General features: G+C 35.9%; 1 protein-coding gene across 5 annotated transcripts in view; it reads right to left on the bottom strand.

The window, feature by feature from the left end:
• Positions 1–24,388, bottom strand: part of LOC105248445 (potassium/sodium hyperpolarization-activated cyclic nucleotide-gated channel 2) — a 124,622-nt gene that overhangs the window by 84,065 nt on the left and 16,169 nt on the right. For all 5 annotated transcript variants that reach the window (XM_025408147.1, XM_025408149.1, XM_025408150.1 and 2 more), the window contains exon 3: positions 12,349–12,432. In XM_025408147.1, the coding sequence (XP_025263932.1) occupies positions 12,349–12,432 (84 nt within the window). The remainder of the gene's footprint in view (positions 1–12,348; positions 12,433–24,388) is intronic.

Raw genomic sequence — 24,388 nt, 5'->3', positions numbered from 1 at the left:
TGAACGAATCGACACTTCGACCTCAACTATACTACGTAATGCTACGTCAATGCTACGCAATACGTTTTTTGTGAAAAGGTAATTTTATTTAAATTTTGTGTGAATATAATTTTATTTAAATCATATGTGTAACATATAAAAACGATAAATTTTAGAAAAATATAAAATATTTAAAATAAAAATATTTTAAAATTAGATTTCAAATTAATTGCAATTTATAATAATTTATTTTAAATATTAATTTGTAATATTTGTGTATATTCACTAAAATATATTCGAATAAATTTATTTCGTGAATATATTATTAATAATTAATTTTGCAATATAAATATACATATATACATCTACAAAAAATTTATTTTATAAATGTAGTAAAATAAATATATTTTAAAAAATATTTTTAAAATATTTTTAAAAAATGATTAAAGTAAAAATATATGATATACGTATATTTGATAACGTTCCAATAACATAAATTGTTTTTCCTTCTATTTCTATTAATATATTTCCTGTTTAAGGAAAAATGAAAATCTTGATTACTATCTCTTCAATGTAATTGCGTAACTGTCTCATCTAAATAAAGTTCTCTTCAAACGTACCTCAGGTTACTATGTGTGCGAGCGAATTCAACGTTTCGACCTCGACTATCTTACGTCACGCGAAATCGAAACTTTACGTAGCAGTCTGGAATAAAGAAGTACGGTCGCTAGATGTAATTCACGAGTAAGCGAAAACTCGTAATTGATGCAATGCGATTGTGTAAGTCGATATCTAGCCGGAAAGGCGTTTCTTTGTCCTTTATGCATAATGTACACCGTACATTAACATTCTGACAGCACATCAACATTTCAATCTTGATGATTATTACATCACGTCGATCGAAACTTCATAGTAGTTTAGAATAAGGAAGTCAGTTCATTAAGAAAAGAAAGAGCGAGAGAGACAGAGAAAGAGAGAGAGAGAGAGAGAGAGAGACTCTCGGTAATCGATCGGTCGCTGATTGCTTCGGGCATGCTCCGCTTTAAACTTCCGAGCAAGTATATTTTACACAAAAGAGAACGATAGCTCCGCGACCTTTACTCGAGATGCACCGATGGAAAACGTATCGGGGGCAGTTCGGAGGACGGAATGATCGCGAGACAAATCGAATTAAGGGCTCGATTCGATCGCGTTCCTTATTGCCGTCTCCCTGTTTGACAGATCCGACGATCTTTCCGTATTCCCGAAATATCTACTCCGGATACGCCGCAGCTGTACACCAACACCATCGCAAGATCGCCTACTGATATTAATCGCTCACCTATTAATCATGCACTTTCTTGGGTAACTTTGCGAACGGTGTTTCTCTTTCTCCCTCTTTCTCTCTCTCTCTCTCTCTCTCTCTCTCTCTCTCTTTCTCTCTCTGTCTCTTTCGTCCGACGCGTGATATACATAAATATTTATTGAGTTATATCAGAGCTTGCAATCTTGCTCGCGATTCATTTCTTGGACTGCACCGAGTTCTCTTTCAATGGCGCAATTTTCTTGATCGATCTTTTATTTTTATCGCCGGTCGATCCCGCTAGCGTGGCATAGATTGGAGAACAACTGATGAGATTGTTTATTGAATCGGTAATGTTTAATTTGAACGAGCTTTCGGGATTTTGTTATTTGGCCTGTCGGATTATTTCGGATTTATATTATTACAATTATATCAGCTTATATATCAACGTTACTTTGTCCATATTTTGTCGGAATTTAACGATTAATGGCGTTTAACGATTGTAATATAATTTGCATAATTTTATCGCACGAGATTTATATTAGAATATCTCTTTTTACGAAGCTAGTAATATGTATGTACGAGTTATTATACAGGATTTATGATATCAATAACCGTTTGCATAGAAACTATCAGTGCAATTCACAATTAAATTTAGCCGTTTCCAATATCCTATAACGATATTTTTCGTGCTTGACTTCGCTCGTGCACTATCAAGTCGCAAGTGTAAGAATAGCAATAAAATTAATCACATGTGCAGAATTGCCACTACTAATCAGATATCGTACAGACAGATAACGACAAGCAATATTTATCTCGGCGTAAAACGAATGTCCGCGAGCCATGTAATCGATGTAACTTTCTGACAATCGAATCGCATATACTCTCATTCATTTGCCTGAACTAAAAATAATGCATTACCATAAATTTCGCTCGATTTATTGCGTCATTTTACCACATTGCTTGTTACTGCTTCAAAAAGAACACGCGGCCAACGCGAGAGGTCACGTAAAATGTGACTTATGAACTGATATTAAATTAATTAATTTTCGAGCATAAATGTACTAAATATTCATTCATCGTAGGAGAAAAGAAAATTCTCCATTCTGTATGCTATAAAAAATGAATAACACCCACACACAAGTGCTATAATATAATTTTGAAATTATAAATTATTGTGCGCATTGATCTCTCATTTTATGAAGACTGTGAGAATTCTGACGTTATCGGGTAAAAGCCAAGTTCATCGATGTCAATTAAACCTTAGAGTTCCATTGAGTCTTTAGTCTTTCTTAAAAGCAAGAGAAGACAGGCGGAAAGTTTAATTACGGTTTTAAAGTTAACTAACATCGGTGAAATCGACCATGAGCAACATTGGAAAAATTGGGGCGTAATAATTTCGTTGTGTATAGATTGGTTTTTATTTTTCGCAATAAGGGACAGTAGGTTTTTTTTTCGATAAATATTAAAGCTTGTTTTCTAAAACACGGAAAAATTAAGGAATTTTTAACATGTTACGATGAGCGTACTTGATGCATACTTTACGTACGTTTACGGCAACGCGACGCTCTCGCACGAGCTTTCAAGCTCACTTTTTTTTACAAACGTCGAGCACACATAAAGCCAGAAATACGAAGCGCTTGTTGTGATGGTAGGCGGGACGGATAAAAATGTGCTAAAGAAAGACACACGACAAAAAAGTGGATAAATCTGTGAGCAAGCCAAGTGAAGCGTAAGGGAGGGAGATATAACGCAGCGGGGGTGTGTGTGTGTGTGTGTGTATACATCGAGATAACATTTATTAAATACAACTAATATAAAACTGGAGGAGCTCTTGGATATTGCATGGACGTAGCGCGTATTATCGTGGACGTTTGGTCTCATTGTTCGAGACCAAACTGATATCTCGCGAGCGAATTCAGCGTTTGGCAACATCCAAAGCGTACACAGAGCGCAATAATATTATTTATTTGCATGAGAAAATATATATACACGATACACCAAAAGTCGCGCGCTTTCTCGCGCGCAAGTTTCATGTTTCCTTAGCACATGTTCAGCTTCATCGTCCCCTTCTGAAATTTTGTATATATTCTACGCCTCGAATTATTTATAGTTCTATTAAATTCAAACATGTTTAAAATTGATTGAAGAATAGGATTTTTTCTTTTCAAATCTCTGGATCTCTTATTCTCTATTAATTTAAATTTTTAATATTAAATATCAATAATTGTCTTTTTGTTATTTAATATTAATAACATAATTAATATTAATAATATAATTAATATAATTATCTTTTTGTAAAATCGTCAAATGAAATATTTACAGAAATCATCTCCCGAAGTATCGTTATATAATCAGAAGGGAAAGCGCGCAATCTCCGATACACCCTGTATACATATCAGAGTGCAGAGTACAATGATGGCATACATTAGAGGGTTGTTTTCCTGGTTGTTCGGCGGTTGGGAAGTCATGGATCGCCTCGGCCGCCATAGAGCTAGCCTGGCGAAGCCGTACTTGGTCATGGCCGTGCAGAAGTTCGCCCTCGATTGACTCCAGTTTCTCCGAGTCCGTCCGCACGATCAACCCGCAGCCGACGTCCGGAAGCGTCGAATCAGCTTCGACATCGCTTAAACGCGCGCGCCGATATTCCGCTCTCGCGACGATCCGCAATAACAATCTCGATTGTCATCCGTGAACGACGGCCGTTCATCTCTTGAGCGCGTGAATGATCATACGGCGCGTTTTCTCGATGCACTTTCGCAGGATATTACGAAACGACATGATCAAACGGTCTCTGCGAGCGGCGTGTATCGACAGACTAAATAACTTTGAGCGTGAATAACGATTGCGGCGATTGCGTTAATTTCGCCGAGGAACATTGAGCCTCCATCTGGTTACATCGTACTATCGTTCTCTATGAGCTTCCGTACCAAGTAGCAAGCAAAGACATTCTACACGTTCGAGACGTTCTTACAAATTTATGTATTTGCGCAGGCGAGAAACAATTACTATCGAGAAACGAATACTGTCTCGATTTCGTGCTGAAGCTTTGCCCCAATCTCGCGGGCGAGATTTACAGTTGTTTTCTCACGACGATGCTCTCTCTCTCTCCTCCGCGGAGCCTGAAGACAAACAGGCAATCGATCGCGGCGACGAGAGATTGTCCGTTTCCGGTGTACGGCGATCGATCCCACAATGTAGCGTGGCAGGAACGCGAGTTTCGTTGCTCGACGATTTATGGAACCAAGTTGCGCGAGCGAGCGCGTAAATTTCCAAAAGCAGGCAGTCGATGATCGGACGGGGGAGGACGGGCGGGAATTCGCTAATTGCAGTCCGATTGCGCGGAACCCGGTGATTGATTCGGTCTATTCGCGACGGACAGTCGCCGTAAACAGGCGGATTACATAAAACGTAGCAAAAATATCGAGATGTCGCGCTTTGATCTTCTCCTTCTCTTTTTTCTGCCCTTTCTCTCAGGCGGAACCTCCCGCAACGGGCGACGCTCCTACGAACGAACACTAAACGGTAAACAGCCTAAGTGTGGGTTAAGCTCTCGTCAGGTAACAGCACAGCCAATTTCGAGCGATAATAAAAATTCGACGAAGCGCGCTCGCGCGTGCATTAAGCTCTGCGATGAAATAGCGCAGCACAGCCGATTCCTTCGTTTATGTTATATAATAAAAAAAAAAGAGCCGCGCGATTCAAGCGTTCTCCATTTTTCGACGCCGTAGGAATCGCGCGCGCGAATCCCTTTCGTTTCCTCGCGCGAAGATGGATCCCCCGGTTCTTCCTCTCGCGCACTTCCCAGCCTCGGTCTTTCTTCTATTTTCCGTACACTCGATTTCCCCGAGCTCTCTCTTTCCGCAAGCGATATCTTCGGCGGAGGCGCGCACGGCGACTTTACCGTGAACACGCGGCAAAACTTTGATATGTGTGTCGCTTTCCCGAGTGCTTCGCGACGCCGATGAAGGTATAGGCGTCCCGGTAGTCAAGGCACTGGACATGCGCATCGAACGCGAGAGACTCGTACTCTTGTCGGGCTCGTAAGGATTTGGCGAACGGCGCGTGGATAACGTTCAGGTCGTTCGTGCCTTCGCGCAGGATACCTCGGAAGACTCTCGCTTTCGAGAGCGATCCGATATCGGATCGCTTTTTTTATCGAAAGTATATTTCGTTGTATCTTCACTCGATTATCGGTTTCTCATCTTCTTTCGAGAGATTCGTACATTTCACTTTCTCGCTTAAAAAGAATTGCAAAAATGAACGGCTGTCGATACCGTGTTTCTTGATATCCTTCGATGATCGTATATCGCTCTGAGATTTTTCTCTTCTTGCTTGTCCTTGGATGAGGCGCGTTCATATCCTTTGCAATCTTATAATCCTTATTACAACTCTAAGGATGAACGACTTTCGATGCTATTTCCGTTGTATTTGATCGATCGTATTGCCGTCAGACTTTTTCGTCCGTTTAATTTCTATTCCTTCCGACGTTACTTTCTTTGTTAACGCTATATAATAGGTAGGAGATAAGGCGAAGGAAATTTTTCAAACGACGAATTGGAATGCATAATAATAATCTCGCGCAACTTCTCGGAGCTCTCGCGATAGCGATCAATGCTAATACTTCGTAATTGCGTGCATTAAAGTCTCGGTTTCATACGTCACGTCTCTATCCACTCTCTATCACCCGATCTGGCTCTGAATACAAAATATCCCCGCAGAAAAGTCCGCTCGGGAGTCGATTAAAACCTCTATATCGCCCGCGCACAATCCGTCCCGCTCAATTAGCATAAAATCGAGGAGCTCGATTTAGAGTGAAAAGGATTCCGTTTGCGTGGGCGACGCGTCGCTGTAGTCAGCAGACAATATACCCGGTGTGCCACATGTCGTAGCGGGGCTGTGCTTTATACACGGACGTATAAACTGTCCTTATTACGTCGAGTGGCCGTCGCTGCCGTCGACGCGTTTCGGGGGGGCGGGATTTTCTACGTCGGGCGACGACGTATCGATCGGCCGACGCGAGCAACGACGAATCGAGCAGAAAGCGCGAGTCCTCGCTCGTGCGATCGCCATCGGCGCGCGACGTTACATCGCGGTAAAATTAGAAACGCCAGCGTCATTGACTGCCGTCGCTCGACGGCCCTCCGAACCTCATGTACGTTCGGCAGTACCAGTCACTAGCGCGGCATATAGCTAGGCCCTTCGCGATCCTGGATCCCCCGTCGACGAGCACTCGCGCGTTCTACAGGGTGGTACCGGAACCGCGGCTCGTGCCGACTCGAGAAACGCGGGAGCGAGTCGCAGCCGGGATTATTCTCGGACGGTCGGAAATAGATGTAACCCCCGGGCATCGCGCAGCGGATCAAGGACAAGCCTCTTTCCGCTTCCTTCGCCTCGCGAATATCCCGACGCGGGTTTTCCCTTAAGCCCCGAATCCCTCACGTACGCGGCGGCCGTTCGTATCATCGACTTTCGGTCGGTACGACGCACGTGACTCCCGAAGGTCGTGCTCCCTCGCGAATCGATCGCGACGCCCTACACCCCCCGGTGTTCCGGGGTGGTCGCCAGTCTGTCGGTACCGACGATCGGTCAGCCTCCTCTTCCGGATCGATGACGCGTCTGACCTCGGAATCGCCAACGCCAACGCCAACGTCGACGTCGGCGTCGACGCCGATGCCGAGGGTCTCCTTGACCGAACGACGTAGGGCTGAACGATCGAACGGCGAAATCGGATCTCGCCGCACCTCTCACAAGTCCTCCATCTCATGTTACAGGGGAGATACCGCGCAGATTCAGCAGAGGACACTGTCGTTCATCCGCATTACCTTGCCCGCGCCGTGCATATCCTTGGCTCCCTTTGCGACTCCCTGTTCGGCGTGTAGATTTACATGTAGACCATTATACTCGTCTTACGATACTGGCGCCCGTAAAATTATCGTCATCCCCTGCTGACGAACGATACGAGGAAATTCGTCTCCCGGTACATTTAGCATCCGCTCTCGTACTCGTGTTATCGTACGATCGCAAAATCCCTGGTTAAAACGTGATTCTTCTATTATCGTCGTTCTTACGAATGCTTCAAAAATGGACGGTACGGTTAGCTTATATACCTCTGAGACTCTCTCTGTGAACGATAAAAGCTCGAGACCCTCGCAATCCCCTCGACGACGATACTAAGGCTCTCTCTCGCAGTCCTTTCTGCAGACAATACAATAAGTCTCTCTTGCTTACCAAGAGATTCTTACGATTCTCTCGCTGGCTCACAAAGCTCACCGTTTTTCAGATCGAGCTCGTTTGCGTTATACGAATTGATCACTCCCGAATCTTCGTCCCTTTCAGGACGGTACCATCGTGTCCCTTCTTGGAAGGACGTCCTGGTCCACCGTACACGCGTTTTCCTCCCGCTAACCTTTGTCGAATCCCCTGATGTATACACGCGAAGGTATACACGCGCTCGTCAAGAGCTCGTCGCTCTCCTCCGCGCCTCCCTTCGTTATCGAATGGCTTGCATTATCGCGCAAACTCCGTCCCCGTTCAACCCTCGCTACCGACTCCCCCGTCGCGCGCATCCAACCTCCACGTTCTCTCTTTCCACGATCTATATTATATATAACCCTTTGTGTCCATTTACGGATGAAGAAGAAAAAAATGGCTGTCGTGAAAATAAACCCTTATTGAGTGGGAGGATCGGAACGAACTACCTATCCCCATCGATAACGTCTTTATCGAGAGTCCAACCGATCTCGCGCGACACGCGGCTCGTTATCAGATGTTTTTCTCACACGTGACTGATTGGCTTTTGATCGCACGGAAGCTTGTTTTGCTTCCTTGTCAAACATATGGTCACGCTTTATGCATCATGTGGCATTGTTGCATGTCAACGTCGTCTTATTGTAATCTCTGCCTCGCATGCAGCGTGTACTTCAAGTCGGCGTACTTAAAGTTTCACGCAAATAATAGAATGCTAAATAGTTAACGCGAGCTGTTAAAAAATATTTTCATCTCGGTGGAAATATTTCCATCAAAATATCGCTTTAGTCATGTTTAATTAAAAAAAGATACATTTATTAATTATTACAATATAATCTGACAGTTATCTTATTAATCTTTCAATATATATAGAGACGTGGGGTTATCGATTTTCGGTATTAATTTTCATCCAACATGTCGTTAACGATTGTACGAATATATTTCATTGGATTACTATCCGTTCTATATTCATATCTATCAACGTTTTTCTGTTTTATGTTTTTCCAAGCGGGAAAAGAAAACGAGGCATATGTTGCGTGCAAAGTAAACGTCCGAGCAATTCCGATACAATCTACCGACAATCGATTTGCGTGCACAAAAGCGGCCTCACCTTTCCCATTGTGCGGATGCAGTTCTTGCGAGGCATCTCTATGCATTCGGTATTCTTGTCTGAATTTATCGCGCATTCTCGCTCTCGATAACGAGCACTCGTACGCCCCTGAGACACGTCGGAAAAATCACATATACGCGAATTTTCACCGACATTTCTCCGACTCCGGCGCAGGTTTGCTAGACACCCTGTCGCCCTGGGACGCATCGGTGCATCGTCACCGGATATCACCTGCAACCGATTTTCTCATCCCGTAAAAATAGCGCGAATTGCATATTGCTTAGAAATGTGAGCCGAGTTTATCCGAGTAATCTTAGCATTATTTCCTATTCGAAAAAATAGCATAAATGATTTGAAAGAGATCCGCATGTTCTGAATAGATCGAACTTTTTTGATAATGATATTCGCAAAATGTATCTTTCGATTTGGCGCTTCTGAATTTGCTTGCTACGAGTAAATTTGGACGACTGAACATCTGATGACGTCAGTATTCGAATTTCGTTGATGAAATGAAGCCGAGAGGCATTGCGAAATATTTATCATTCCGGACGATTGATGGATAGCTATATAAACTAGAGTTCTTTTAGCACATTGCCCGTGTTAAAATAGAAGTTAGAATTTTATTAAACTATAATGCGTAAAAAATGTTCAAGTTGTTTTTATATGAATCTTTACGTAAAGTGTAAAATAACAGACAAATCGGATTTACATTTTCGCAGAGAACATTTCTAGAATTTCTTAGCGTGTATTTAAAATTAGATTTCAACTTCGACGATGAATTCTTTGAGAAATCGTATTTTTAAGCAAATTTTTTATCACGAATATTGTTTGTTACAACTTTTTCACTTTGTCATTATAGATATCCAACTTAATCGATAAAATTCGAATTAAAAGTTACTTAAAAATAAGCACTAAGAATTCAGATAAAGTAAAGTTATATTTAAGCGAGAAAAGGGTTATTTAATTATTACATTTCAAGAGTAAAGTTCACGGGAATCTCTTCATCTTCAAACGCTCGACATTTAGGATTATTGGTGCCTTGACATTCATGTGAAAAATTAATTCCAAACTGATCAAAGAACCTGCCGAGACACCCTGTATATGGGGGCTACGTTATCAGATCTTCCCAGCGGCTATTTCGGGATATCGACCAATCAGTGTTAAGGTCGGGCGCGCCCACGATAACTCGAGGACTACCGAAATTCGTCCGACTGGTGCGCGGATTGATCCTTGACTTACTTCTTGTTCGCGCCAACACGGCCGTTGGACATTATCGTGTTCAAAAAGCACGTGTAATTAAACATGATGTGATGGAAAAGGGGGAGAAGGGAAAGACAGAAAGAGAAAGAGAGAGAGAGAGAGCGAGAGAAAAAGAGAGAGAGGGGGGGTGCAAACAAAACGCAATTTAATCGCGCATCGCAATCGTCGATCCTTAATTGCTAATGCACGTGCAGCGTGTAAAACATGAAATTAAAGGAACGCTAAAAGGAAATAGAGACGAACAATTCGGACAAAAGCGTGTGACGCTTGTAAAAACGAAGTGTTTGAGTTGAGAGGTCGATGTTAAAATAAAATAATTACGCGAATCGTCGTAACGCAGCTTCCCACGCGACCGCGTGGTCCGAACTGCCCTTTGACTACTTTATATATTTTCATTCCTGACCATTATATTACCTTTCCGTTGCAACGCAAAATTCGCAATATCCATTATTCGCGTCTTTTAATTGTTCGCGTAATATGAACAGCTTTTGACGTTAATAGCGAAGAAATATCTCATATAATCGGCAATTTTGTTCCATATTATCAAAGATTTATAGAGATCGTTATAAAATAAAAATAATAAATCACATACAAATTTTTTTACACGTAAGAAAAGATCTTGAGAAAATAATTACTGCTCAATAGTGAAGCAGGAATTAAGAAATCTGTGGAAAAATATTAGAAATATTAAAAAAATCTGAATATTGCGAGATACTGCTAATCGCTAATTTTCTCTTGAATGAATGAACCTGTGACTTTAATACCGTGTGATGATTATTAATTCCTTCATACTTCTCATACCTTGATTGTTTTGATGCATGTGAAATACGTTGTTTTTAATTTGCAGTTAGTATTACGACCATTTCTCACAATTACATCACGCACTTTACGAGCAAATATCTATCCGCTTTGTGCAATATATACGTATCAGCTTCAGGCAATAAGCAAGAATTTATTACGATGATACAACTACGAAATATCGGTTATTGAGGTGTAAATTATTTCAGCGAGTGAGAACGTATTCAAAATTTATGTGTTAACAACTTATACCGCATAATGTAATAAACAAACGTATTACATTGCATTAGGCAATGTGTGTGTAAAATAAAATTTCTATTATTTCTCATTATTTTTAATTCTCATTAAAAAATATTTTAACATTATTATTTTCAAAAAAAATGTTGAAAAGTACCGCGTTTATAAAAATAATTATGGCGTTTTTCGTAAGTGTTCATGTAGTTGTATGGATTTATATATTATTTTGTTGCATTTCATGTTATCGTATTTATATTTAATTCTTATATTTTGTATTTTGTTTTATATGAATTTTTTTACGCATATTCTATCATATGTTTAACGCACCTTAAGACCAAATAATTATTTTAATTATTAGTGAAATATCAATAAATTGCGACATATTAAATAAAAAATTAATAAATTCGTTTCCTAAAGTTAGAAAGCTCGATGTGGCGCTATCACACGGTACATGTAGCAAGTTTTAGAACAAGATCATGCCCGGGTAGAACGTGCCATCTAGCCGTACCGAAAGGCGGGAGATTATTGATCGTAAAAATGGCGCCAACGCAAAGTTGTGTAAGGAGGATATCAAGTCATAAGTTACGGTAGCTTTGTCGGTTCGGATCAATTCCTAAGTGTTCCCCGCTTTTTATCTGTTAAAATAATGAGCTTTTTTTCGCAACATTGACGTCACTCCACGCGAATGAATGCTTCAACGATTCTCATATGTGCGAGAGAAAATCTATTATTGTCCTCAAAATTCTCATTAAAAATTTGGAGAATCTTGTTGAAAACTTTAGAAATTGCATTATGATTTAACAGCCGAGCTTTTACTTTTAACCTGATTGAAGTACAATCTTAAGAATTTAAATATAAGTGCCTGGTTACTATTATTTAAATGAGTATGAGTTTTTTAAAATACAAGAATTTAACAGTAATGTCACGAATAAAATAATTTTGTATCTGTATTTATGAGAGATATTCTTGATAAATTATAAAAATTAACGAAACTAGATAATTAATTAAAATTTTTGGGCAAATATAATAAAATGAAATAAATTTTTAATTAATAATTTTAATAACTTTACAATGATTATCAAATATGAATAGTCTTTAGCGATTTTATAATATAGCCATCAATTTCATTATTGAAAATTTGTTCGGTTATTTCATTTGAACCAATAATTTCAATTATCCGAATTAATATGATTTAAGCGAAACCGTGGAAAAAGGAAATTGTAGAAAATACGACTCATATTCTTACAATCAACAAAATAAACGGCGGGATATCGATAAAGCAAGTTACGTATGGTCGACCTAAGGTAGAAACGAAGGTAGCAGAATAGCACATTCGTTTCTACGTATTTCCGGAGCGGAATCGCACGATCGAAAACTCCTAAAGATATAGATATATAGATTCGCAATCAAACAAAATTGAAAATGGACTTACAAGGAAAACGGCCAGGATGTCTCGAGCTTCTGCGATGGACGTTTTTCGTGCTTCGCGACATGCCGGTTCTCGATTCCATGGCAACTACGTAAGAAAAAAACAAAAAGAAAGATTAGAATTATAATTCCAAATGCAATTCTTGTGCATATATTTCGTAGAGATTCCTGATTTTTTGCTGTCGCTTTTTAACTCTCAGTCTCGTCGTAATTCTTAATAATAAGTAACTTGCGCTATAATAATGACGGAATAGAAATGAGAGTACAATATCGGAATAAGCACTAATAAATATCCGAGCTGGCAACGAAACAATGTTATGTATTCCGAGATATGTAGATGAAAATTTAAAATATGTGGATTCATGCATCATACTAGGAAATATCAGAGCGTGAGAGTTAGAGGCAGAAAGAGAAGATAGTAAAAGGAAAAACAGAGAAAGAGATATATAGGTATTAAATTCATCGACTAAATTATTTATAAAGAATTTAGGATTATTGAGCGACGAACGAGCAAATGAATTGTACGTGATTGCGAGAAAAAAAAAATGGAATGCATATGATATATAATTGCATTAATCAATTTAAAGCAATATTGAAAATATTATTTTATTTTAGAGAACTTGAAATCGATTTCTCTATAGTAAAGTTAATCAGAGACATTACTTTTATGGCAAATTTTTAATATTCTATATTAAATCTGGATGATTAATTTTTTTAATTAGTCTACTTGATCAAAAGAAATGGAGATTTGATACAAGCTTTCTAATTAATAAAATTTTACTTGATGAAACAATCTTGTTTAAGTATAAAATATGATATTTTGCTGAGAAGAGACTTGGAATCGATTGAAAAATCTTTCTAAGTGGAATCATACTTTTGTTTCCTCATAATAATATGCATTTTTACTGAAAACGCATGTCCCTCGATTAGCTACCACACATTTGATGCAGCGCATCGCGATTAGATTGCATAAGTCCTCGATTCAGTGGAATCGCGCACAATGAAGCACGTGTGTTCTAAACAAACGTCAGAGATAAAATAGATTGACTGGTAGTGAAATTAAATCCCGCGTTATTCTCGCTTGACTGTAGAAACGGGTACAAGAGATCACAATGACGTAACGTTCTTTAAATATTTTATTCCCTTTCGTCTGCATCCGAGAAAATGAGATGCTACGAACGATTCATATCGTTTTAAAAATCGTTCTTTATGCAAAAATGAAATCGCGACTTTTAATCTTAATTTTTATCAAGTCCGCTTTTCATAAAACCACATGTCCTAAAAAATTCACAATTTTTACGCGATATTCAGGTAATTGATTAAATTTCTCAGGACTCGAAGCAGAATATTTAATATCTTAATTATTTGAATACTTACATTACAGGAAAAACACGAAATAAGATAATTTCCTAAGAGCTAAGAGATAATTTATTACGAGTTATATAAGTCGATTCGGATTTAATGGATATTGGAAGCCAATCTCTCCAAAATGTCCATTAACTTCAACGAATTGCCCAATAAGGTGCATTCTGTTTCCAGAACGAAAACAATTGAGCGTTGAGAGTGATTTAAATTAATCAATATTGACAGAATTCTTCCGTTCTTAAAGGCCACTCGTTTGTCGCTATTGTTACATATACTCGCGAATTTTCGCAAATGGCATAATGGAACATGAGACTCACGTTTACAGGCAGGCTGTCAAATCATATCGCGCAAAATTGCAGAGTCACGTAGCAGCAGGAGTCACCCCCATTTCCTAACATCCCTAACGTCACTCACGAAAGATCCGCCCACGCATTCACGCCGAGAAAGGTATCGCGGCCAAGATTCCGCGCGGCTCAATCGCTGCAATATTTCGGCTGTCGGTGGCAACGCTGGCAGGTAACATACACACGCGGTCGGTCGATACGAAACGCCGGTGTGACCTACAGGATACATCGTAGTGATACAGCACCGCTCTTGCACACACGGTATACCCATCCTCGAGGCCTCCCGCCCTCCCCCATCGTTCCCTTTTCGTCTCTCCCACACACGTGCTCGACGTGCCTATACGTGAAACCCGAAGTGCTTGTCATTGTCTGGTGCGGAGGGCGCTTGACCTTCCGCAACGTATCGAGCACTCCCCCTTTCAGCCGGTCGTGTGAAGGAGAGACGCTGGCTATATTGGAGGAAGAGAAAAAAGCGCCCCGCGCTTATACAATACGCGCGAGATACATCCGGGATATTTGGCGTCCTTTGTTGGCTGTGGTGTCGCTCCAATTCATCCGGATCCGTTCGCGCGTGTATGTGCTCGAAGAAAAGGGGGAACGGGAAGGATGAGGGCACCGTCAGCCACCCTCTCGTTCCATCGTGATTTCTGATACAACCATCTTCCCCCCCCCCTATCCTCCCCTCTCCACCGCCGACCATCCTCTGCCATCTTGCGAGGTCGAGCGCCCTTTCGAAATTTGCCGATGGCCAAAGAATGCCCCCGAGGAGTGTGCGCTCGCTTGGCCTCGAATCCGAGATTCTTATCTTTTAACTGAAAGCTCGCAGAAAGAAGGTGTTATCGAACGACGTTACTACTTTGTACGAACGTCGTCTGCAGCTACTGCGAGCTGCTGCGAACAGTGTATGTATCCGGCAGCTTAGGAATATATTTACGATGAAATTTTTTACTTTCTCAACTTTTCTCTCGCTCCTGTTCTCCCTCTCTCTCTTTCCTCTTTTCTTCTTTTATTCGCTGTAGCTATTTAAAATATATATAATACACACATACACACACACACACACACATACGTCTGCTTGGCGTGCAAATACTTAAAAAGCTTGTAACACTTTCAGCACGTATTGATTTTTTTTATAAAAGAACAAATTTGCCTAAGTTTCGATATTAGAATGGAAATTTTAATCTTCGTAAAATTTTTAATTAACTGTTGAGATTTAGATTTTATGGTAGGTTTAATGATGAATATGTAATGATTAAAATTGATTTCACACGAGTATTATTCTTCAAACGCTTTCTAATAGAAAAATTTATCTTTTACTATAATTTATGATAATATAATATTTATTTAAATATTGACTTCTGATAAATCTGCTAGTTTTATTTACATGTAACATTCTATTCCTAAATTCTTTTTACGTGAAGTAATTTTGAGAGTTGTTTATGTGAAGATTATTATATTATTAAAAGTAGATGAAAAGTTGTTATGTTTTAAACGTTACTTTTTTCAATATAATAGATTAATTAAATAAATTAATTCAGGAAAGATAATTATGATAAAGTAAAATAAACGGATTAATATGAAAATATAGAACATAAGTCAATAAGAAGCTTTAGATACGCCGATCTTTGCGTGTCTGTTCATGCAATGCAGTCATTGCGGAATTTCTTATGCCATATAATATTGCACGATGCGGTCTACAAATTATACTAAATAACTTCATGAAGAAATCGGCGGCAGGTTTTCAGCGGACCTGGGAGACCTGACGCCAAAAATAGGACAACTTTTTCAGAATCAATATCTTAAGGCATACATTTGTCCGTGCCTATTTTCCATTGGGAATCATAGTAAAAATAACAGAAGTCATAATATATTTCTGTTTGATACGGATCTTCTAACGTGGCAACTAATCCATATATGTTACTTCCCATCGGGAATATCTCATTTACATAATCAAGAATTATATAGGTAATTCAGTTCGTGTCCTTCTACTATCACATTGTCATAACTATCTGCCTGATAAAATGAAAACACGACTATTGATATTATGCTAAACGTCAATGCTCATGTACGGAACATTGTACTCTCGATAGTGCAATTAATCTTCAACTGCTGTCATTAAATTTGCACGGCTTAATTATGATTGTCATTTTAATCTCAATAATAAGGATGAAGTTGTACTATATTAAAAGTTTCTAAAAAAAAGTTATTGATATTTTTCGCAGTTTATTTTTATGATAAGAAGTTAAATATAAAACAAGATAAAAATTAATTATTAATTTTTAAGAATAATTATTGATTTTTAATTTGATTGCGTAATACGCATAGAAATAACGATATTTTTACAACATAAATAGAATACGTTCGTGCTTCTCTTTAATACATTTTATTGCGTGATATTAAGACATTAAGATATTATGATAAATATTTATTAATATCATTTCTTTACACACAATTATAACTTATATAGGAAAGCATGAATTTATGCATGATGATTGATCACATTTTAATTGTAATTTTAATTCACGATTATCGATTAGCACTATTAAAATGCAATCTGAATGCGCGATTTAAACATTTATTTTATATTTATTAGAAATTAGAATAAAGATTATTTATGTTTATACAAAAAATATATCTATTATAATTGAAATAAATTAATGATACACTTCTTTATCTTTTTTTTTTTTTTTACTTAATTATGACTTTTGTAGTGATAATGAATTTTTATAAAAAATATCATCTAGATTTTTTTATAGAATATAGAAAACATTTTATTACATAATTGCATCATCATTATAAAAGTATTCGTAGAAAAGAAAAAAAATGATTTAAAATAAAAAACATGTATTATGTAAAAAGAATAAAGATACAGTCGATGTGAATAGTGAGAGTGTGTAAATAATAAAATTAATGAAAAATTAACAAATTTCCACAAGTTCTCACACATTTCACGATTTTTCGTAGTTTCACGATTTCCGCAATTAAAAAGTTCATCTATATGAACAGAATGAAAAGAGAGCATGTAACTAACCGTAATATATATATATATATATATATATATATATATATATATATATATAATCAGCAAAAATGTTAATATTTAAAAATTTTGAAAAGCACTTTATATATGCAATACACCGAATGATTCTCTTCGATAGTGAAGTCAAAAAGTACAAAGTAGGAATGCTTAATCCATATTTTTTATATTTTATTTTTTTAAACAAAAATTCAACTCACAACATTCTTTTCGAGCATCGCGTATTTAAATCGCCTAGTTGATCTCGCGTTAATACCAGGCATTCGATCGATAATTGCGTTTAATCCACGACTTGTAATTTCGAGCGCTTTTCCCCATGTCTCAGAGAATCTCTCTCTCTCTGCTAATCGCGTATTTTATCACGATGTTTCTATGTTTTAAATATGCGCGAATGTGCCGCGGTTATTCCCTGTACGGGTCTTTTCTCGTGCTCGAAACGCTAGAGCGATTCAACATCATACATCATACGTTGGCAAACGTCCGGATGCTATCGCGATTCCCGTGTGCATGTACCAAGTGTAGCTGCATATGCACATGTGTACGTGAATAACACAGCCTGTTATCGTCGAACTGACTCGAGAGAGAGAGAGAGAGAGAGAGAGAGGGAGGAAGAGAGAGAGAGAGAGAGAGAGAGAGAGGGAGAGAATGAGAGAGACAGAATCTCTACGAGAGCTTTCATACGCGGCTCGAAAAGACCATCCCGACTATTCGCGCACGACCGGTCGAGCGCACCGCGAGCAATTTAAAGCCGAAAGGAGCAAAAGAGTGTCTTTACACTGCCGCTGCTTCAACCTCGCAATTTCCATTGTCCTCCCCACGTTAGCCCGCCCGCGCTGCTACCACAGCCAGCAATCAACTCGAACGTTAAGGGTGAATCCACAATTAGGGCGGGTTCGATCTCGCGTTCTTTCATGTCGACATGAGGCTCGGTAATTGTTATCTTGGAAAATGTCTGTCGGTCCAAGTGCTTTTTATAAATTAACGCACGGTTGATTTGGCGAGATTAAAGATACTCTCGAGGCGTCTTTTAAAAGGCGACTTGATGAGAGATTGATGTTTGTGTTAAAGATTTTGTCATTCTACAATAAATCACCGCATGGTAATCGAAATAATCGTAAAATTTTTATAGATGATAACGAATTTAATATATGTTTAACGTGATGCAACAATAATAATTAAAGATGCATTTATGCGAAAGAAATGAAATGTAACAGAAAATGATACTTTTCTATTGTGCATAAAAATACTAATAAATTTAATAAATGCGAATATATTCCTTTAGATGAAGATATAAGAGTTTTTTATATACGTATATATATATTTTTCTGATAAGAAATGAATAATAAGATATTTCGAAATTAATTCATCAAGCTAATCAAACTCAATTTAACATACTTATTACTTATCACTGTTGTATTACCATGAATGATATAAATCGGTATCAATAGATTTCTATGCTATGTTATAATCTGTATCTAACTTGCCATATATTTTAAATTGCAACAGAAATGTATCGTCGTTGCAGAATAAGTACAACTCTAATGTGAGTGCACCATAATGAGGTGACACTTTTCTCGACTGCTTATGCGCTATGTTTAATCGCGAGTCTTTCAATTTTTCTCAAAAGTGTTTTTCCCGCAAGTATTTCCGCTTCTCCAACACACTACACTGAAAATAACTCAATGCAAACTATACATTTTCACAGATAGCTTTACTGAATTAGCACTAAATAAGACTGCTCGTACAATATGCGGTCTGATATAAATCATGTTCATTATATTAATGATCATTATTCATGGTTGACAAATATGCTCAAATTTTGTTTTCATAATAAAACCATTGAGACAAATATTTTTAAAAACATGTTTTTATTATTTTTTAATAACTATCTCAGAATTATGTATGTTGATTTATTATTAATGTATTTGTGTTACATTTTAATTACGTAAGTTATTCACAAAACGTAACATATAATATAAAAAAATGGCTATATAAACATGAAAGATTTTTTTAATATTTTGGATTATTATACTTTATTATTATTATACTTTATTATACTTTTTTATTATTATTATACTTTATTATTATTATATTTAAGACAAATAATTTTTTATTATTTCTTTATTTGTTTTCTCGAATCTCTCATTATGCATGTTGATTGTTTTTTATTATCTGCATCTCTATTTCGAGTCTAATAAAAGTTATAATAGGAATTGCATGTGTGTTGCACGCGTTTAAAATAAATATTCGCGGATTGGATTGAATACCTACTGTATTTCAGTCTGCTATTAAAATTAGCTTCGTTTGTCGAATGTTGTTCACTTCGAATTATGAGCGCGTTTGTCGAATATATCAGGAGTATGTGCGTCTAATTTCAACTCGATGAAACTTGATGCAACGAAGTTAATCATCGTTATTGTACGATACAAAGAATAACATTGGATCGGCCTTGTTCTCGACCCTTAACGGAGAACAAATGCACAGATTGCCTCCGGCCGTCACAGTCTGACCGTGCAGAAAGGAATTCACTGATGACGAGTTTTATACGCGTTTCCGCATAAACAAAGGCCGTATGCCTGTTGTGCATTGCATTGAAGCTATAAAGCGTACAAACGTATTTTTTAATCTCTCGTCATGCTTTTAAATTGTATAAACTCCAATGACAACATGTTTGTATGATAAATATTTTTGCTTATTCATTAAATGTTACTAATTAAAATGTTAAAAAATGTCTGAGAAAAAAAGTTTTAATAGAAAAAAAATTTAATGATTTACAACTGCTTTTTTTATTGATTTTTTATTTGCTAACAATATAAAGATAATTACAAAAATATATATTATAATAATAAATATATATTATAAAATATATATTTGTAAATAAGAGTTATTTGCTGTAGAATCTCAAATTTGCAAAAAGCAAGATATAATATTATATACAATATTATATTATTTTAATGATATTTTAATGATATAAGAAATTTTTATAAGTAATATTCATACTTCAACAGGATTTTAAATTAAAATAAAAAAAGGATTAATTTTTGTACAAAAATATTTCTAAAAATATCTTTTTGAAATATCGGAACTGAAACGTGAAAACTTATATCTTCGTAGGTCTTTGAGTGAAAAGAAATAGTATAAATAAATATAATTATCTGTTTATACATTTAATTAGTAAAGACACGATTAACAAATAAAGTGTATGAAATGATTATAAAATAATAATATCTGAAATTTTGTTTGAAAAATTAATTATATTTTATTTAATTAAATAAATTTTATATTAGGTATATTTCTTTACACAAAAATGTAAACAGAAACACTCGAGCAAGATTTTAGATATTATTATTTTATAATCATTTCATACAATTTATTCGTGTTAATCGCGTTTTTATTAATTATGCGCATTAAATAACTAAAGTTAAAAAATAAAGTAAAAATACGGAAGATTGCAAGAGAGAGGAAGATTGTAAGTGACTCATTTATTTTTGCCAGCATTGCTCGGCATAAAAAAAATGATCGGGTAATTCATAAGACGAACATCTCTGAATGGAATAGATTTTTTCAACTCTTCAGTGAGAAATGTTACGGAAAAGCAATGAATAAGAAAGAAAGAAATGTATAATAACAATTGACTTTCTAGTCATTTGAATTCTAATGATCATCATATGTTATCCGTCACATTACAACTTTGGATTTTATTAACTTGCAATATTTTTATTTAATTTATTGTATTGTTGAAGTTGGATTCTTTAGATTTATTATTAGATAAATATTTGAAAGTAAGTAATAAAATTTCGATTATAATCTTTAAAATTAACAAAATATATACTTCTCTTTTGATTTTTTTAAGATTAATACTTTCATTTTAATTAAAGAATCTAAATAAATTTACATTGTATTTTGTATTTTGATCTGATATTTCTGGAATCAAGATCCATCACAGCATTAGTAATTTAGCATTAGTAATTTTATGATTGATTAAAAAAGTTTGTAATATATGAATTTAAAAATAAAGAATTTTATGAAAATTAATTTTTTATTATTATTATAGATATTATATAATAAATCTCTATTATAAGAAATATATATAGAGAATAAACATTCTTTTTATAATAATATTAGAATAATAAAAGAACTAAAGATAATTCTCTTATATAAAAAAACGAGAAAATGATAAAATTATACATTTTAAATGTGTTGTTTTCATGTTATTTATTATTAATATTATTTATTTATTATTAATATTATCAGTTATTTATTATTAATATTACCAATCTTTAAAATTAGCGATATATTAGTAACATATATCATTATTAAGCTTCTGGTATATTGTATGAAAATATGTTGTTTGTCGTGGAAAGATATTGCATTGCCGAGAGTGCACTAATAGTGGCTCGAGTTAAGTACAGTGCTTTTACTCGCATTAATATGCAAATGCAAGTTCGGATATAAATCTCAAGAGCATCACAACCGTCTAAGTACTTTAATTTTTCATTCAGAAAACGCACCGACATAAATTACTCGTTTGTTCGTGCTACTTTCATACGTCACACGTACTTATATTTCTGAAGTAGTCGATTATTATTTCCAAGAGCATTTTTCAGATCACAGTTTGAAGAATGAGATTGTACGTGCTCGCAAGGATATTTTTTGCGAGACATTTATTTTTTATATTATTAAATTTGTTAGCTGCAGAATATATATATTTCAGATTAAAAAAAGAAGCAGAGAAAAATATTTGGAAAAGCCAGAAGCCGCACAAACACTAATTATCCTGAAACTTACCTTCGCAATTTTGCTCACACTCACACACATACACACATTTAAGAAAAAATATAATCAAAGATAAATAAGAATAGAATGAATTGAAGAGATCTTACTGATCGTTAGTGATATTACCTTCGCTGCACATGCATTACGGGGCTAAATGAAAATATGAGGTGCGTCTCATAATGTCATACGCTACCAGTAGTATGATGCACTATGTTTCGTGTAACGTCATAAGAAAAAATTGGTGAAGTCGAAAAAAGAAATGACAATGGGCAGAAAAATTAAAAGCGAAAGATGTTGAAACATGCGTGATTATATGAAAATTTAAGATGCCATATTACTCTTAGAAAAAGATAGAAGAGAGACAATAAGTAAAATGGTGACAATGGCGAATTGATATGTATTAAATGATCTGCTAAGAGATAAAAAGTAGTAGTATAGTATAGAAGTAGAAGAAAAATTCGAGCGTAAGGAATAAAATATGAAGGCAAAAAAATAAGATAAGAGAGTTAATGTACCCTATTGTTCATAGGTCTGCGATGGTGATCGCCCGGCAGTCCCGACAATAGTCCAATGCCTACCAACACAATAATATAATAATCAGTGAGCTTCAATGTGATCGCCGCACTATGTTAAGCTGCATTAATAACAATATCAGTACGCGAAAATATTTCGAACAAATTCAGATCTCGATTATCTGTTAATTTAGCGAAGAAATTTGTAAAAGTTTTAAAAAGATGAAAGAGAAAAGACAGCTGAGAAGATGTAATGATCTTCATAGTATCACGCATATTTTTTTTATCTACTATTTTCTGCAAATATTGGTTTGTAAATAAATGTAAGAGTCTGCTTCACAATCATAAAAAATAACTTTTTTACGTGCTAATTCCCTTAACGTTTTACTCAATATGCTTATGATAAATTTTTTCGGTCGACACACGATTTCATACTTAATCGAGCGAGTTTGAAACGTGCGATTTAAAGCATGATATTAGATACTGTAGAGTCCTCAAGGGCTGCGAGATGCGAACCTCGACAGAGATTGCAGAGATATGAGTCGCCGCTATTCTCTAAGCACTTTCGTTCACCCCCTGGCGCCTCTTAGGCCTCTCAGGCCATCCTCTCTATCCTCTATACTCCACTACATCCGTTTGTAGATCCACTCAAAAAATACCTTCAACTTTCTATTTACAAGACGCGGATAATTCATGGTCAAGAAGATCTAGGTCGCCGATTAGCAAGAAAACTGATTAGCAAGAAAAAGAAAGAGGGTACTTGTTCGATACGATTGTGTGTAAACGATTATTATAATTATTTTTCATCGTATAGAAGTTTCTCTGTCACGTAAAGTTACCCTGATGGCACGGATACGTGCTGATCGAAACGTTCAGTATCGAATGCACGTCGAGCGATATAATGCGACATGACATAACATGTATCTGAAGGTTGCTACTCTGGAAAATCACGAAAACCAGGACGAGTTGGGAAATTTAAGAATTCTATATACATGAATAGGAAAAATTTTGGAGAATAAAAATTATATAAATTATATATAATTATAAAAATTATATATAAAATTATATTTTTGGAGACTATTATTAATTTAATGTTTCTTTAATTTTTCTTTCATTATTTTGTTTTTTTCTAATACAACATTTTAGAGATAAAAAAAAGAGAACAAAAAGGTAAAATACATTTTTCAGACAGTAACGAGATTATTATCGTGTATATAGAACGTTATTTTTTTATTTAAATTAAATGAATCGTAACTCGAAATATTTTGTTAGAAATCAATTATTTCGCAAATCGAACCAGTTTCGGTACTTGACTTATATTAATTATATTTAGCATCATGAAACAATTTTGACAATTTTGACTTTTCATCTGGAAACATAACAAGTATTTTTAAAAATCAATTCGGATGTAAATTAAACTATTTTAACATAAAACAATTGAAGTGTATAAACAATATTATATTTACAAGAGTTATAAGAGAAATCGACATTTCAAATATTGCATACAAGAGTATTTATTAATTTCGTAAATTTCAAGCAATTTAAGAAATTTATTTAATAATCATTTTAATGTTATAATTATTATTAAAAAATATTTTTTATTGCATACGAAGAATTATTTTCATGTTTAAATAAAATTTAATTTTCATATCGTAATATATTTCTGGGAAATATATTACAATACTCGATCCTCTTTGTCTTTAAGATATCATATTTTATGAGGCAAAGATGATGGCACATCATTTTTCAAGAAAATCCGCGCGTGCTAAAGGTTAATAGGCCACGGAGTGATTTTTAGATCGCGAAATGATGTCGCGTAAAAACGCATATCACCAGCCAACCTAACGGAAGTGAGCATAAATCACACCGGCGGAGAAATCTGATCGAATTAAGCGCGATATACGGATCTTTCGCTTTCATTTAAAAGCGACCACGCTCTATACAACAATCTCGTACATATAAAAAGAGCATGTGAGATTACGGCTCGTGTAAAAGCGTCACGAAAAGAGA

Source organism: Camponotus floridanus, unplaced genomic scaffold, assembly GCF_003227725.1.
Source record: "Camponotus floridanus strain SB8 unplaced genomic scaffold, Cflo_v7.5 scaffold1, whole genome shotgun sequence".
In the NCBI taxonomy this organism is placed as follows: Eukaryota; Metazoa; Arthropoda; class Insecta; order Hymenoptera; family Formicidae; genus Camponotus; species Camponotus floridanus.
The sequence above is the reverse complement of the archived record's forward strand: the minus strand, read 5'-3'. Positions and strand labels throughout refer to the sequence as shown.